Source organism: Copidosoma floridanum, unplaced genomic scaffold (assembly GCF_036245765.1).
Source record: "Copidosoma floridanum isolate Cflo_tuat_1 unplaced genomic scaffold, Cflo_Japanese_pri ptg000021l, whole genome shotgun sequence".
Classification (NCBI taxonomy): domain Eukaryota; kingdom Metazoa; phylum Arthropoda; class Insecta; order Hymenoptera; family Encyrtidae; genus Copidosoma; species Copidosoma floridanum.
In genome coordinates, this window is record NW_028321898.1 from 28,456,031 (window position 1) to 28,473,669 (window position 17,639).

The 17,639-nt window shown below is 41.2% G+C and overlaps 1 protein-coding gene across 3 annotated transcripts in view; it reads right to left on the reverse strand.

The window, feature by feature from the left end:
- LOC106642508 (netrin-1) overlaps window positions 1-17,639 on the reverse strand; it is a 158,514-nt gene that overhangs the window by 56,617 nt on the left and 84,258 nt on the right. For all 3 annotated transcript variants that reach the window (XM_089594117.1, XM_089594116.1, XM_089594115.1), the window contains one exon: window positions 10,604-10,792. In XM_089594117.1, the coding sequence (XP_089450243.1) occupies window positions 10,604-10,792 (189 nt within the window). The remainder of the gene's footprint in view (window positions 1-10,603; window positions 10,793-17,639) is intronic.

Genomic DNA, 17,639 nt, shown 5'->3' on the forward strand with positions numbered 1-17,639 from the left:
TACGGCAAGCGACAGCATTCCCAGTCGCGCGGCAATGCTAATATCCCGTTCTCACTTTCTCTCCTTCTCCTCCGCGAACATGCACCGATCGATGATACGTACGCGGTGCACGTTCGCCGCCTCTCCCGATAGAACAACATCCAGAGAGAGAGAGAGAGTGGCCGTGTAAGTACCTGTACTCGATCGCGGCTGTATCGACAGGTTGGATCGGTACGTACACTTGTGTGAGCGCGTAACTTTTTTTCGATTTTCTATTGTGTTTTTTTTTTTTTTTTTGTTTTTTTTCACGTCCGACCGAAGGATTTTCGCAAAGCAGCAGGGACGACCAAACGAAATAATGTCCGCTGGAGAAAAGGAATGCTTCGTTGGCGCGAAAAACGCAAGACAAGTGTCTTTTATTTATTGTTATCTTTTTTTTTTCTTTTTCAATTAAACCGATACGTAAGTTCTTACGTTAAAACGTGAGATTAATCCCGACGCGTACCAGCTACGGTATTTACATTCCCATAACGTCATAATCGAGGCGGTTGGCATTAAAAAGAGATAGAACGAGATAAATCGCTGGAATTTCCATAAGCGAGGCGGTATGCAGTTCTATTTGCCGGGGACTCTACCGAGTTCGGTAAGCTATTCCAGCTCGACACTTTAAGAGGATCTTCCGACTGATATGTACGAAATGAGGCTGTACGTCGTACGTTTACTTGTCGCGGTGCACGACGGATATACAAATTTTTAACACATTAAAAAACATACCGCGAAATAAATTGTATTTTACGCAACTCTATATCGATTTTACATTCCCGGCGTCTCTCTTTGAATTTACGTGCCCTCAGTTGCACGATTCAATTACACGAATTGCATAATGGAGCGAGTGATAATTTCCATGATTTATCGGCGTACGCAATTGTGAAAGCTTGGGTTTATTTATTTTTTTTTTTTCAAAAGAATTTCATGAAATGTAAAACTGCAGCATAGTCGGAGCAAACTCTTATCCCTCTTTAAAGTATCTCGACTCACATCTTCAAAAAAAACCAGTGTACCGCATCACCAACAACCAACAAACGAGAGACGAGGAAAAAAAGGACTCGGGAGCGTTTGATGCTCCTAAAACCCGAACGACGGCACCAAGTGCACACGTGTACTCAGAGAGAGAGGAAGAGTCCCATGACGATAGCAGCCAAATAAGATTTGCTCTTCCGCGGTCGCGAGTCCTAAGCTCCTTAACAGCTTCTAATTGGCTCGGGAGTCCCGTGTGCGCGTGTCTCTGTGCGCGAATAACGAGAAACAAAGACGGAAAAGACCCGCGATAAAGAGAAAATCGTACACTCCGTCGTGCGTCGATTTCTCTCTCCCCGCGCCTCTCGACGACTATAATTGGCCTAAGCCGATTAATCGGATCTTGATGCCTGTCTGTCTGTGTGTGTTTTCGAAACAACTGCTACCACTGCAGCCGCTCTGTGTCTTTTTGCGTTTTTGTATATCTTTTTCTTTTTTTTTTTTTTCCATTCCTTTCCTCGCTAGGTTTGATTTGCATTTACAGGTCGTGTATAAAAGACGATTGAGGTTTTTTTGCTTCTTCCATCGCAAGTGGAATTACACGATAGAAAGTGCCGCTGGGCGTGTAAGTGGCGATCGCCGAGTGCGATTGTCGGGGACTCTCGTGTGCCGACGATGGGAGATTTCGACGGTGCAGTGGATGATAAGGGCGATATTAGAGGTGACTAATGTGCGATCGCTGCGTTATTTGGTGTGACAAAGGCGCTGCGGTTGAATTTTTTTATTTAAATCCTAGTTGGACATCGCGTGTATTGGGAGGGGGCCATTTTTGGCCGATGTTGAATAATTGTCGCCAATGTTTGTCGTAAGGAATTTACTGAAACGTTAAAAAAAAAAAAAAAAAAATCCTTTTCATTACAACGAAAGCTCTGTTTTGTGTTACAGTTCACGAAGTCGACTACGAAATTATAGTATTCCCTTGCCGAGTCCAAAAATCTCTATCAACGTTTTCTCTCAAGAGCCGAGATCTGAAAGCAAAAGTCTATACGTGTATAGCTGTATACGCAACTTTGGACGAGTCTTGGTTAATATGCCCTTTGAAGTATCCTCCTTTACTTCATTCGTGTACTTGCACCCGATAAGGCTCTTAACTTGTTTTCCCATTCACGAAGCAAACTCTTCTCGTCACTGTTCTCAACAAAATGAATGACCATTAATTTCAATTAATGACAAGCTTATTCAAATTGTTTTAGCTAAATTATGAACTCGAAGTTTTTTTTTTATCTTTTAGAGCAAATCATTTTATTCTGACTTCAAAATGAAACGGAATAAAAAAAACAGACACAGAGGGGATGTATTTTATAAACAATGTTCAAAAACGAAACGATATTTTTATCGGTACGGTGGCGATCTTGCGAATAAGAGCTGTGCACGCCAACTCTTTGGCTGAAAAAAAAAAAAGACTTGCATCACGTCCGAGAGCAAAAGCTTTTGGAAATCCCAGGGCAAAGTCCGTCTCCGTCAGTGTATACAGCAGCGTCGGGTCTAATCCTCGCCAGCGGATAGAAATCGAGACCGACGGGCGTGCAAAGGACGCGCATGGCCGGTCTAGTAAAAGGATCCACAAAACTCGCGCCCTACCATCCGAAGAAAACAAAGCCAAGGTGTCCCACGTTGCACAGGGTACATATATATGTATACGCACGAGTGTCTGGTTACAGGGAGAGCAGCAGCTCTTTTTGTATAATTTATTCACGCGCGACACCTCACGCACACACGCGATCGTTTGCACCACCGCGGCTATCTGGTGGCGCCTGTCGGCTGCAATTTCACGGCTCGAGCGTGCGAAATTTCGGGGACAGGTTTCCTTTTTCCCCCCTGTTTTTTTTCTTTTCTTTTCTTTTCTTGGGAATATACTTGCGCGTCGTTATGTTGCAGAGGAGAAGACACACGCGTATCTCGAAAACAAAAAAAAAAACAAAATCGAGACTCGTGAGTCGCCTTAAAGAGGTGATTTTGGAGTTTTACGGTGATACTCAAGTCCCTCGTCCTCGACGATTTGGTTTTCGTGAGTAGCGCATCTATACGCACGAGAGTCCGCGCGTAGGCGTGTAGCAGCCACGTTTAAAATCGTTACGCGTGTACACCTCGAGTGATTTACTGGGTATTTATTTTATTGCGCGCGAAACTCGGACTCTGCATGCTGATGAATCGGTTGTATGCAATTGGCGTGGAAAAAAAAGGTTTTTTTTTTTCTCTTTTGGAAAATCAAAATGGACTCATCGTTGACCCGGTAGAATTGAGCCAGATCTTTGTTTTCATTTTAATAGAGAGTACTATAGGTGAAGGAAACCCGTCAAATTCCAAGTTGTCGAGAAATAAGCGACGGTTAAAATGCCACCTTTGTCCGTATAACGTTATAATTGCAAGTCGTATGGAGTATCCATGGGTACGCATCACAAAATGGGATGCAGGCAAATCGTGTGCAGCCCAAAAGGAAAGAAGAAAAAGGGGGTAAAAAAGCATAAATCCCACGCACCAGGGGCGACCACTGCCTCCTTGTCTTATCGGCCCATCTCCATTTCTCACTCTCTTATCCACCGTCCTACTCCCCTCCGCACACAACGCACGTCCCTCGCTCGGTCTTTCTCGGGCGTCCGATTAAAGCATATACACATACCTTCAAGTAATCGCTCCGCCGATCTACATCACTAGCCGTTTACCTTACAGCTGCTGTTGCGTTGCGCGCAGTTACAGTCAAGCACACCATTGGGAACACTGCGAGGGAATCAAAACACAAGCTCAAACTCTCGATTACTGGAGGCTGCTAATAACCATGGGCGCTGTAATGGAGAAAAAAAAGGCTTCCGGGTGGAGGCAAGCGAGTTCGCGTGTAGCAAGTGGAGGAGATTGATTGCCCGATGCTAAAAGGGGAGTGGGAGTCTAATGGATTTTCAATGAGTCGTAGCGGTGAACTCTGGGTTGTGGGATTTTTCATTCACGCGAGCGAGGGGAGGAGAATGGGTGTCGGGATCGGTAGGCGAGTGATACCGATTTCTTCCTAAATCTCCGCGATGACAGTTTCTAAAAGCTTACTAAAGACTTTGGAAGTACATACTGAAGATTACAAAGCCACCTAAGCCTCTGAAAAAAAAAGAAAAGTCTTTCAAAGACTGGGAAGTCCTTAAAAGGACTTGACACTACAAATTGTCTTCAAGTATGTCCAATAGCTTACGACGGACTTTGAATTTTTCCTGTTGCTGATTGTTATTTTTTACCCCCCTGCCCACTTTTGGTATAAAACATAGATATATGCACGGTATTCATAGATAGTGAAAACAAACAAGGGGAGATGGAGAAAGAGATGGGGGGGGGGTGGAGAGCGATGTACAACTTGACATTGAGAAGCCGGGCGGATACGTATCATTTCAGCGCCGCCACGCGACATTATACCCGCACACATAAATATATACGCGTCATCCTCGTCGACACTGAGCCTCGGCTAAGTGGATCGTAATGAATATGCTAAAACGCGCCCGGGTGCTTCCAATACAATATACGTCTGGGGTATGAAGTAGCGGCCGGGACTGGGATATCTTGGGCAAATTATATATATATTATATGCTCACGAGCGCTACCCGCGCTACCGTCATCCTATACGTACTTGTACGAGCGCGATATGCCTGCGCAAATTAACTCATGAATGACAACGAGCCCCGAGAGTCACTTTGTTGTTGTTATTATTTTTTTTTTTTTCCCCCTCCTACGTTTTATTAGCAGTGGATTACTCGTTGTTGCGACGAGGGCTGTCATTTGATTTTCAGAAAAAATCATTCACCCCTCGTTATCTTGGCACACGTGTAACGAAGTTCCGAAACCTAACATCCATCCAGACAATGACAGAGAGTGTACAATGAAAAGAAATCATCGAAGCACAGAACAAATGAGCGAGCTTTCATGTCAATGATTCGCAATTTAATTAACGATTTTACCATCCAGTACTGCTCTTTGTACACACATATTGTACGCAGCATTCGGTTAAAATAGCGAATCCGCTAATTATGGGTGCAACATACGCGTTTCATAATAATGTAATACAGTATCCCGCATAAATCCAACAAAACCATTAATTAGCGTACCAAAGCAATACAGATTTCGCGTAATTGAATTTAGCCACAACGAATCCCCAATAATCAGTTATAGCATCAGCTGAAATTACGCCATTAGTCAATGTACCATATTATATTGTTGGTACAATGTATACGTATGTATAAACGAAAAAAAAAAAAAAGTGATTAAAAAATAACAGTGTGTTTGTTGTACATATACATACATGGAGAATGAAATTCAGCCCGGAATTTCATCAAACTCGCCTCACAGACGCATAATAACGCACGAATCGGTTAACGAACGACTAATCCCCAAAAGCGGCGTTTCACGCGCGAAATTACCAACGAAAATCCAAACAGTTGCCCCGTGCACGCGCACGTGTACGCAACCTACACGTATACACACAGGCAGAGAGAGGAAAGCTGGTAATAATTAATTCGCCGGTGTATAGAGCACATAGGGGAGGAACTTGGGGGTGGTTCTTTGAAGGCTGCAGGATAGAGAGAGCCGGGCCCATTGTACGGGGGAAGAGCGAGGATGCGCGCGAAGGGGCTCCGGGGAACTTTTGATAATCCCGGAGGCGCGCGCCAGACGCAATAGACAAGGAATCGCACGAGGCGTCGTTTGTTTGCGAGTGGGTGCCCGCTCGGTTTGGATCGTCACGTGTATAAGGTATATATGGGTGTCGCTGACGTGGGGGGGGGGGAGGGGGTGAGATCTTGTCGGCTCTGTATTGCTTTGACGCCCTTTTCCTGCACATCACTTTTGTCCCTGCGTCTATGGTGTTGGCATTTCAATGTTTGCCGCAAGAGATTTTTACACGTATACCATCGTATACCATCAGGATTTTCAGGATTGACAACAAAACAGTTGACAATGCCAGAAGCAAATTACAAAAAAATCACAAGATCAACATCAACCAGTACGAGTGTTATCTCGACGTTATATTATTCCCTCTCCCCGCGTCTCGTCCTCTCACGCGGTGTTTACTTAACCCCGAGGGTTACACTGCCAAGAACGAGAGGAGACAGGGTTGCCTCGGACCAGTAGGGGGAGGAAAGATTAGCGTATGATTCGGTCAGTAAAGTGCGCGAGAAAGAAAGATCGGTTGGACGTAGGAGGAGGAGGAGGAGGTATGCGCCCGAGGGTGGACTGCTACCTCAACGCGCGAATGAATGGTACCGTGCGTATTGTGTATGTATATATTATACACCGACGCAACGGCTTTCCGGTTTCCGCGCCGCGGGCTCGTTGTGCCTAATACACGTGTGCGCACTGTGTGTACACGAGCGGCCTCGGCCTTTGAAACTCGAGCCGTGTATTGTACATCTCCCGGCGACGTGGTGCACTCGAGGAGGAACTGTAGCTCGGCCTCGATCCGTGTGTCGTGGTGCAGATCGCACTTGCGAGATATACGTATGGTGGTGTCGGGGGAGCCAATGCGTCCATACTTGCATGGTGGCGGTGTTCCCCGTCATCGGTAGTCTTTGTAAAGATCGATTTTTTTTTTCTTTCCCCCCCCCCTCTCATTCGTTACACGCGCTGTATCGATCGTCCCTGGGCGTTATCTTTGCGCTGCCGATTTGCGTGTCTTTGTTTTTCGGATCGTTTGGGCTTTCGATCGGTTTTCCCTGATGGCTTATCGGAGAAAGCTGCAGGTGTACTGGACAATATAGTCACGATTGGGCCGCTAACGGCTTTTTTTTCTTTTTCTTTGTTTTTTTCTTTTTTTATCTCAAGACTGCGCGCTTTCCAAGGTTCTCCAAAGGACTTGCGAATCACTTCAAGTGTCTACATGTAAAAGTTTACGAAATACGTTGAAAATCTACCGGAAGGTTTCAAAAAATTCAAGTCCTTTCGATGACTTTGAAATCTCCCAGAGTTTTTCAAATGCACAGCCCCTCGAATTCAATGGACAAGCAACGAGGGCTGTTTCTTCTCATCCAGGAATCCCTGCGAAAATCATTTAAACAAACGGTCCAACGAAAACAACGTACCATTGCCGTGTAGATCGGTCCCGGTATCATGTAAACGCCCTCCAACTGCATAAATACAGCTACACACGTATACATGGCGGCAACAATGGGCGTCGTGGGGAGAGCAAATTCCTCAAATACCAGCGCACGCGCCAGCGGTGAGAGCCTCGCAGAGATAGGCACTGGTATTGTTATACAATACACGCACACGGCAGAAAGAGAAATCTCCTCCTTGTGCGGTTGCGAGGTATGTATAGGGTGTATACGCATTATCACTCATAATTGTCGCGAGGTCCCCCTCGCACCGCGAGTAAGCGTTTAAAAATTTACGAGAGGCGCGGTCGCATTGTTTTCTCGAGAGAGAAAAAGAGATACGGCCTTTTCTCCGAAGGTGATGCTGGCCGGCGATAAGCCGAGGCGCGAAATGAATGAGGAGGGCTCCTTGAGATGGGCGCCCGCGATTATTATGTGCGCACTGGGCTTGCGCTGTGCAATGAACGTCCGTATATGTGAGTACGTGAACGGGAGGCAAATAAATGTATGGTGTACACATATATATATATATGTATATACGTCGTATGGGCGGTCCGAGTGTATTATGTTCAGGGGGGGCTCGGGAAGATTCATGCCGATAGATCGATAAGTGGGAAAAGAATTTCCTGCACCACCTTCGGATCGCTGGTTCTTTGCGCTTTTGTTTCATACAGTTTTTTTTTTTTTTTTTTTTTTTTATTTTTTTTTTTTTTTTTTTTTAATTATTGATCTTTTGAGCTATAGGTCTTGCTTCGTAATGAGGGGTGCTGAGCTTTTTTTTGCGCCAAGGTGCTTCCTTCGAGTTCTGATGGATCGATCGCAGTGTGGAAATAAATTGAAAAAAAACTGATCAATTTTAATTTAAACTTCAATGCGCTGGCTAAGCGCTTCCTCGAGTAGATATTCATATGATAGCTCTGAGTTTTCATACATAATGTTCAATTTATCAGATGATTGATTTAATTTTCATTATCTGATGTTTCAAGCAGAAATAAATGGTTATTACCAATTTGAGGGTTGCATTACACTTGCTCATGTAACATTGGACAAAAGGATTAATTTTTTGACAACAAGTCATTGAAAATGACAAAAACACACGATAAAGACACGTTGAACTTTGTTCAAATATAAGGAAATGAATTTCATTATGGCAAAATTTTTTAGTACCATTTCATATAATCATAGTTTTGTAAAAAAAATTTACCATGAAAGTGACTAAATGAAAATTCTTGATCAACCCAAGCTATATATATATATTAAAAATGATGATCCCACCAAACATGTACATAAAAAGTAAAAACTTACACATTTCCCTACAAAAAAAAAGGAGTGTTATCCATCTTGTCCTCGTGAGAGTCCTTTGTAATTTAATTCGTTGACAAATAGCGTTGCTAGCCTCGAAATCCCTTCACGCTTTTCGTATTCAGACATCGAAATATGAGCGCATTGTAAGTGCACGACTTTAGTACGTGTATTGTACCGAAACGGAATGTAGCTCAAGGGAGGAATAAGTGCCTCTGTACGGCAGAATTTCTCGGCTTAAACTTGAATTCGAATGAGAAGCTCCGCCATAAATAAGAACCATTTGACGCCCGGTTGAATTATACGTCATAATTTTATTGCTCTGCCAGAACTGAATTTCAAATCACTCCACCGGAGGCTTGTGCAGTTGATTATGGTTTCACTTTTTTTTTTTTTTTTCTATTCGATAACCTTCATTTCACTTATCTGACAACGACAAAGGGAGGATTTTCATGTTAAAAGACACCCAACAAAGTTACAAATGTATTCTTGACGATGAGGTTTAATTTGAAAACAATAGTCCTCCCGTCCTCTACCCAGAATTGAAATCTCGCGGAATCCCAAGGTCTAATCCATCTCGAGAGTGTCCCCGCGACACGGCAGGGAGTAAAAGTGACGAGCAAAACCGCCTCCTCACCCAGAGTCCTCGAAGCAAACAGCGACTAAAGACTCGTCATCTGCCTGAGATGGAAATTAAGAGAAGACCGTACACGCACGTGCGCTCGCCCACGCGTCCCTCGTGCACATCAGACACTATGTTGGAACGTACAATTCGCTTGTCGCTCCAAAGAGCTTTCGAAAGCCCACCACTAAATTACCACTGGCAACCCGAGTTTACATGTAAGAGACAAGACGCGGAGGAAGCTACTTGTCCTTTGAGCTTTGAAGTGTATTAGTTCAAGGATTTCGAGAACGAGAAACAATTTTTTTCTGAATATGTTAGCTCATAAAAATAAACGTCTTTTGAGCACTGAGTCGGCTACTCGAGCATCGATATAATCAAAAATTAGATTCTAAACGCAATCAAGGGTGATGATCGGAAAAACTCGGAGGTGCAATATTAGCTTGAACGGCTTTGCATTTTCAGAGAGTACGTACCGTAGCGACCTCGAAGCAAAATGGATCCATCGATCCTCGCGAATCGATACAGCGCCTATTTTCACAGAGGTGATTGTCAAGCGTAAACAACCCTTGTTTTTTTTCCAACATCCAAGTTCACGGGGTGAGAGGGGGGAAAAAAAACCAGCGACTTTGCTCGAGCATACATCTATATGTGAGCAAACAGAAGCTCTTCTCTAGACGGTGTGGTTCGGCACATCCCCAGAGCTTGCACGCGCTTACTTACGCTGGGAGGGAGAGAGAGAGAGAGTCTAGACTTGCGACATAAATTGAAGCAAGAGCCGTGCCACGAGCACTTAGTATATGTATCCAAAGGGTTGTCCCGAGCACACAGGGGCACATTCGACGTGGACAGAGTACGCAGGGGGACAGGGACAAATGCCACGCCTGCATTACACAGAGTTTCGCGGTCTTTCTTTCTCGTGACTCTCCCGGCTCGGCTCCTTGCCGCCGTCTTTTAATGCACTTTTGCAAAGGCGGAGGAGCCACTCTTGCCGTGATTTATCTGACAAAGTTCAGCGGTACTTGGGGGGAAGGGGTGTCGAAGACTAGCTCCTCGGCTCCTCCCAATGTGCGTTATGATGCGAACTTGCACTCCCTCGAGGCTGCTCGATTTGTTTTTCTAGACGTTTTTGCCCATCTCCCCCTTCTAGAATTTCTGTTTTTTTTTTTTTTTTTTTTTTTTTCTTTCCTTGTACTTATTGCTATTGTGGAGGAAAATTTATATCATAGATTTACAGTGTATCACGAGGTATACTTACCGTCGCGACTGTCTGACCTTCAAACGTGATCTGTTTACCGAATCAAATTTTCCACATCAAAATTTTTTCCCAGATAGAATTATGCTTCACGCCAACTTGTAAATCTACTACGTTGGAATGATAAATTTCTTTTTTTTTTTTTTTTTTTTTTTTTCAAACCCCTGTACTAGCGGTCTAAGCGATCCTTGGGAGCTTACGCAATGAGAGATCCCTCGCACCGATGACAAATGCGCAATAAAAACTTGCCCGTATACACGCATACGTCGTAATTACGTACATGGAGTATAGAAGTTGTTTTGTACTCACGTTTGCATGCCTTGCGGTGAGTGATGGGCCGGGAGGGGTCCCTGTAGTAGCCCTCCTTGCAATAGTGGCAATGCCTGCCGGCCGTGAAGTGCCTGCACTGTTGGCAAACGCCCCCGCTCACGCGGCCCGACAACTTGTACAGCTCCATGTTGAACTTGCACTTCCTCGAGTGCTGGTTGCAGTTGCACACTAGAACAATAAGCATACACGTTGTTCACGTTAATTCTCTCTCTCTCTCTCTCTCCCTTACATCTTACTTTGTGTTGTGGTTACAGCAAATAAATGTATACGTAAAATACAGATCCCGTTGGCAGTGGGGATGAAAATGCCAACTGCCTCCTAATGCTTATTCCCTCTTCTTACTCGTTTGTTTCACGGTATTTATTTGTCTTGTACAATTTTTTCTTTTTTTTTTTTTTTTTTAACGGGCGAGAAATAAATTTGAGTAATATACCTTAGGGTTGCTAAGTAACTATATTTTAAAATAATTTCCTTAAGTTTTCAATGTTGATGTGTTAAAAATATACAAGCACATCGTCCAAAGTGACTAGACAGATGAGCAGTATGTGCTGTTTTTAAAAGTAATTATCTAAAAATATATGTATGTAAAACTATTTACTCGTCATTTTTTACCAAAACACTTTTTAATAATCATTTATGGGAGAAAATCAAAGTGTCAATTGTATCAGTAGCACGTAGAGTAGAAAAAAAAATTTTGAAACTATTTTTGATTATCGATATTGCAATGTATATTTGGTTAAAAAATGAAAATACAACATTTTTTTTTATTACATTTATTTTAACGTGATTTTCGTGAAAAAATGTAGATTCATCAAAAGAATTCGTTCACTTGAAATCAAGTAAAATAAATTTTAAAGGTATGTGAATACTAATACAAATTTATAAATAACTTCGCAATTGATTTCGCAAAAAAATATTAAGTATATTCTAGACATATTTTTTCTAATACTAGATTTTTCTGATAATGTAAATAAATTTCATTATAACAGGATTGAAAATAAGGATATTAGGAGCATAAAAAATCTAGGCCATGGTAATAAATAAAAGTCGAAAACTAAAATGAAAAACCGTGCAACATTTATTCAGATTATGATACTTCTCGTAATTTTAGTTTTATGCAAGAATTTGAATAAATGGAAAAAGTAAAAGGATAACTCGATACTTAATCGTTTTGTTACAAAAAAAAAACATTTATTATGAATTTTAATTTGAAAATGGTAAGAAAGAGACAAAAAAAAACCTAAAAAAGTAATTAAAAAAAAATTCTAAAATTAATAATACACTTAAAACCTAATGACTAACGAGGAAATATTGTAATGAAACTACATAAACAAATTTTATTTATACATTGAATATTTAATATTTCATTGTTACATATTTAATATTTCATTGTCACACTTTATTGATGAATCAAAATTGTACATTTACATAATTGGTTTAGTGATTAAGATGTGTATGCTCAAAGGTGCTTGTATTTATAAACATTTGTACAAATACCATTAGAAGCATAATAATTCTACAATAAACGCTATGATTGACATAGAAAAACCGAATAGCAACATTACAATAAGTCGTATTAAAATTGACTTTTTGTGTTCACGATTTTCACGTCGAGGAACAATGGTCTTGCTTTCAACATTTGATAACCAAAATGATTTTAAAACACCAGACTCATGAATAAGTTGAAAGCTTTTTTCCAGTTTCTCAGAAAATGGAAATCCTTTCTCGACTGTCATAATTTCTCGGTAATTTATAAACGTCGGTTCAACTATTTTCAGGACTTGCTTCCCGTTGGAATCAATAAAATGTTTGGAACAAAATTCAGCATAGTCGTTCGCTACCACACAACCAACATTCGATTTATTCAAAATAAAATCAAGACAGTATCTATAATTTTTAATTTTGTACGTTTTTATTTTAACACTTGTTGCACCCATCCCACTCGTCATTTCAGGAAGTTTTCCATTATAAGTTATTGAATAAAAGATAATTTTGGATTCTTTCAACTCCTCTATTGTTTTAAAGAACGATTCTTCGATCGTTACCTCAGCTTCCAGAAAAGCTGAATAAAACTCTAATGAATAGTTGTTCGACACTAAAATTAATGTTATAATAATTATTTTATCTAACATTCTTTTACGATTTATTTTGACAGATATTGCAAGAAGAATTTGTATTACCCACAAAATATTAAATTTCAGTTTTTCATGATTAAAAAAATTGACGATTACAATTAAAATGCAAATGGTACCTGGTATGATAAAAAAATATATTAGCTTTCTGATTGGAACATGAAATCGATGTTGAAACTGAACTGGTACTAATGCAACTAAATTTCCGAATTCGAAACGCATGTCTATCGCATGTGCTTGCAAGGAAAAAGGAGTTCCATAATAACGTTGTGACAAAAAAGTCGCGACTGTAACGTTTAATTCTCGTTTCAATAATTTTTTTAAGGTCACATTGAAAAATTCATCAATGGTACGGTTACTCAAGTTAAAAGTCTCAAACTTGTAAGAAAAATTCATTCTATCCATTGCAGTTAAAATAATCGAATGATGTGATCGTACAAAATTCATATTTAATTTTTCATTTTCATTTAAATTAACACTATAACCTGAATAAGATTGATGAGGAAGGAAGTACAAATGTAGTTTTATTGGGTATTCGTGAACGTTATGAAGCGTATTGGGAAAAACGTTAAAACTGAAGTGAAACTCCTTTGCGTTATACTTTTTTAAAAAGGGATTGTAGGAGGTAATAAACATATTGTAAGATCCTTGATGTAATAAATCGACCTTAGAATTTAATGTTCGTTTTTTAACATGTAAGGTCTTACGTATTTGTATTACGGAAAAGTCAAGAAAATTTTGTTCCCAAGCATACTTTAGGATATTTTGAACAACAATATTATCATTTTCTTCCAGATGTACGTAAATGACTAAACACTGGGGTCGTGGCGTCACGGGTGATATTCCAACAATGAGATTTACAAAATGTTGCAGTCGATGAGTACTATTCATTGAGATGTTGTAGTTGTTGTCAAATTCTTCACACAATATGAGGTAGAATAACACTTTTCTCGGATGCGTGTACTGTGATAAGAACTGATATTCACGATATGGACTCGAAATATCAAAAATAACAACTGAAACATTGTGGTTGTACAGGTAGAAGAGGATATTACTTTGCAATTCAACATTTTCATGATGATCTTTTAGAATGACAACTTGATGAAAAGTTAAATTCGATGCTATGAAGTCGGTTAGTGCTTCCAACTGATTTTTTTGAATTGCGCCCATCACATTTTGCAGGAGTACGAAAAGTACGGAGAATCGGTAGAAAAGCATCATGCTTTCGTGGAGTCCTTCTACTCACTGGTGTTACATGGCTTACCAGGTTTTCAAGTTAACTAAAAATTGACTGACATCGATCGATATATTAGGGTGTGGATAATTATACAGGTAAGCTCATGTATTATACAAAGAAATAATCACTAAGTTGGATCATAGCAAACTTTCCTGAGCAACAATACACTCATGTTAAGAATGTACGTTTTTGTTATAATATGTAAACATAAACTAAATAAGATAGAAACGCATTTTTTTACTTTTAAAGCTGAAAATACATTTGTTTTTGTTCTAATCAATTAATCTTAATCGTGAAGAATCATAAACATTATATAAGCAATACAACTCAAGTTATTCAGTCATTTTGGCACAAATCCAACAACACAAACTTTTATGCATGCATTTAGATAAAAATAAACATAACTTGTTTTTCACTACACATGCGATTAAGTAACTTAACAAAATCACCTATCATTGAAAAATAAATTAGAATAAGTACTGAATTTCATACGAAAGTTTATTTATGAAATAGACACAAAATTTGTCCTTCTTGTCCATGAAGGTGCCGAATCCTATAAATAAAGCGTGGTTTTCTTATGAATTGCCAACAATATCCTGAGATTCCGTATAAAATAGAGTCAAGGAGCTAGAGGGAAAAGAAATAAAAACCAAGGCATAAAATATATATCTCCGGCTCGTTCTAACTGGAAGAAGAAGAGTAGGTATAAGAACAAGAGGGAGAAAAAAAGTCGTCAGATCCTCTCGACGTGCGCTCTGCCACTCGACGCCCCGAAAGTAAGAGCCGGATCGTGCCGTAACTCGCAGCCAAGAGGCTTACGCCGTACGAAAGGTGGAGTAATTGAAAGAAAATGCAGGAAAAGGCATTCAACCATCACCCCGGCAAATACGACTCTTCTTCTACGTTTCTTTTGTCTCTTTTTCTCATTGGATAGTTCTTACTTGCAGTAGCCAAGGCTATGCACAGTCGAGAAGTTAGCGCTTGCGAGCGTTGAAGTGGCTTCTATATTATACTCTAAAGATGCATACGATCAAAAAGAGACACGCTCTGGGGGTGATGGACGCTAAAGTACCGTGGATTAGTTCTGCAACTGCTGAGAGAAGCACCTTTTTTTACACTCATCTCCACAGACTTCATGAAATGCATGTTACATCGACGTTCGGACAATGCACTCTTTAGCTCGACTTTCCTCTCATTCCGGCTCTTTAATACACCCTCCATCGTTTTTATTTCTCGTTCAGTCGAGGGTAGCGCTCTTTTTTTGCAAAACGAGAGAATTGAAGAAATTTGCTGTGCGGAAATCGGCAGTCAGCAAAAAAGAGAAGAAAAGTATATTAATCGGGAAAGTAAATGCTCATCACATTGTTCGTTCGGTGGATCGGCCAAGATGTTGTTTTGCCGAGAGGGAAAAGCCAAGAGGTGGAGCGATTTTTCTAAGTACTTTGCCAATTGCGTGTTTACTTGCAATCGTTTAATCGAGAACCCTTGAATAAAAAACAATTTTCAGATATGTTGAGCATATAGCTCAATAAAGAAAAAACACATCCAAGACCCTCGAAATTGAGTTTTGATGGATCCTCTACCTCGTCTATTACAGATAATGCGAAAAAGAGCACGAGGACTCGAAAAACAAATAAGCCCGAGAGCAACCAGTAGTTGGGCAGAGAAAGCACCTCCCTTTGATTATAAACATCAGTTGAGTCCTGGGGCCCAAAGATTAATCTCTAATTACAGTGATCGGCGCAAATCGCCGTAGGCGCCTTTATTACAGTCCCGGACACGTTCGACACCCTAATTCCCGATGAATAGTGGGGCCCCGAAAAAGTTGGGCCAAGTCGCGTATCCTCAAGCTAGTTATTAAGGACGACACAAGGGATATTATTAATTGATTCGCGTGTCCTGTTCTGAGCAACGGAAGATTGTTTGGTGAGTCAACTCTGGAGTCGCCACGAGTTGTCTTTGGAGAAGGAAAATATTCGAGGCTGAGCTGCGTTTAAAGTTGCGCGTCGATTTGATTAATTGCTCGTTGCACCTTGAGAGAGGATCTACTCGTTGCGCCGGTTGGTTCATATTACCGTCGTAAGAAAGTGTTGCGTTATAATCTATGCCGTAACAAATGACTTTTTTTTTATGACTATACTCCAAAAAATTGATATACATACCATGGATATACGTGTATTGTTAAAAACACAGATTGCTGTATCTTTATGGTGTAAGCAAAAACAATAAACAATAACGTGTTCGGGATACTTGTATACTTTGCTATTCAAGATGAGAATCAACGAAATTCATTAAACATCTACTGGAGAATGGTCATTGAAAACATTGCTTTACTGTTGCATGCATACATTTTTATATTTTGGACGTGTCAGACGCGTAAGGGCCAAAATCAACAAGACACTTGAAATCCATCAAATCCAGGGGTAGAAATCAATCAACAGCTGGAAAACGCGAGGGAGAGATGAGGATTCCGATGCAGACGTCAATGTTGTTCGGAAGATCGGCTGATCGAAAACGATACGGCAACAATGGCTAGTCTTAGTTCACGTCAAACTCCTTAATTGCGGTGTAGATGACGAGACACGATAAGCCTCCGCAATACAATCCAAACGAAATGGTTACTATTGCTGGCAAGAAGAGGGGGAAGAAGAACAGCTCTAGGACCTCCTTCATAGAGAGAGAGAGAGAGAGAGAGAGAGAGAAACCCATTTCAGAATCCCATAATCATCCACAAGGTACGTATGTATATACACAGCTATAAAACAGCACTAGCACGGGGCTTTGGTTAATCCAAAGAGCGACGGGCCGCACAAATGCATCTCAATGCCATCCCCTAAAATTTTCCCATTCCCGATGACGACAATGGCACATCTCTCGACACGTGCGTACGTGCTCTCGACATTATCGTACATACCAGCGGAGAACGTAGATAGAGAGGAGCCGAGGATTCCATTGTCGTCTGGAATGGAGACTCGCTCTCCATTAGCGCTGGGCCTCCAAGAGAGAGAGAGAGAGATTTATCTATCCATCCATCTACTTCACGCTTTCGCTTGCTCGCGCGTAAATTGCCCATTGTCGTCAAAGGGGTTGGCTGCTCGGTTACGAGGTCAGAGAAACGCTGTTGTGCTTCGCATGGAAAAGCGTGTACCCGCGTATATACGGTAGAGATGCACCGAGCCTGTGGGGTGTCTGTGCGCGCGGGTAAATGAATTACGCGTCGCACGCACATCTTCTCCCGATGGAAAAGTATATACCCGAGAACAACGGACGATGACGAGAAGGGGCTGCGCCACTACATGCACTTACGCCCGGAGGACAATTGGGTTATACATTGTACAGAGAGAGAGAGAGAGCGCATGTATACGAATAGTGTGTCTGTGCTTTGCCCGTCCGTCCTCCTCTTGAGCGAGAAAGAGGCAGAGGGAACTTATGCAAAGACTCTGTGCGCTTAATTGAGTTGCGAGTGTGCATAAGAAGGACATACTGTGTTCAAAAGGTAGGCGCGTGTACCGAATTTCGAGGGGTTGCTGCTGTCGTCTCTCGCGAGAAAGATTTCATTTTCTTTGGCAGCACTCGGCCTGTACTTGCGTGAGAGAACAAAAGTTTCTAAACATATAAGGTAGGGAGAATTTGGAGCAACGTTATT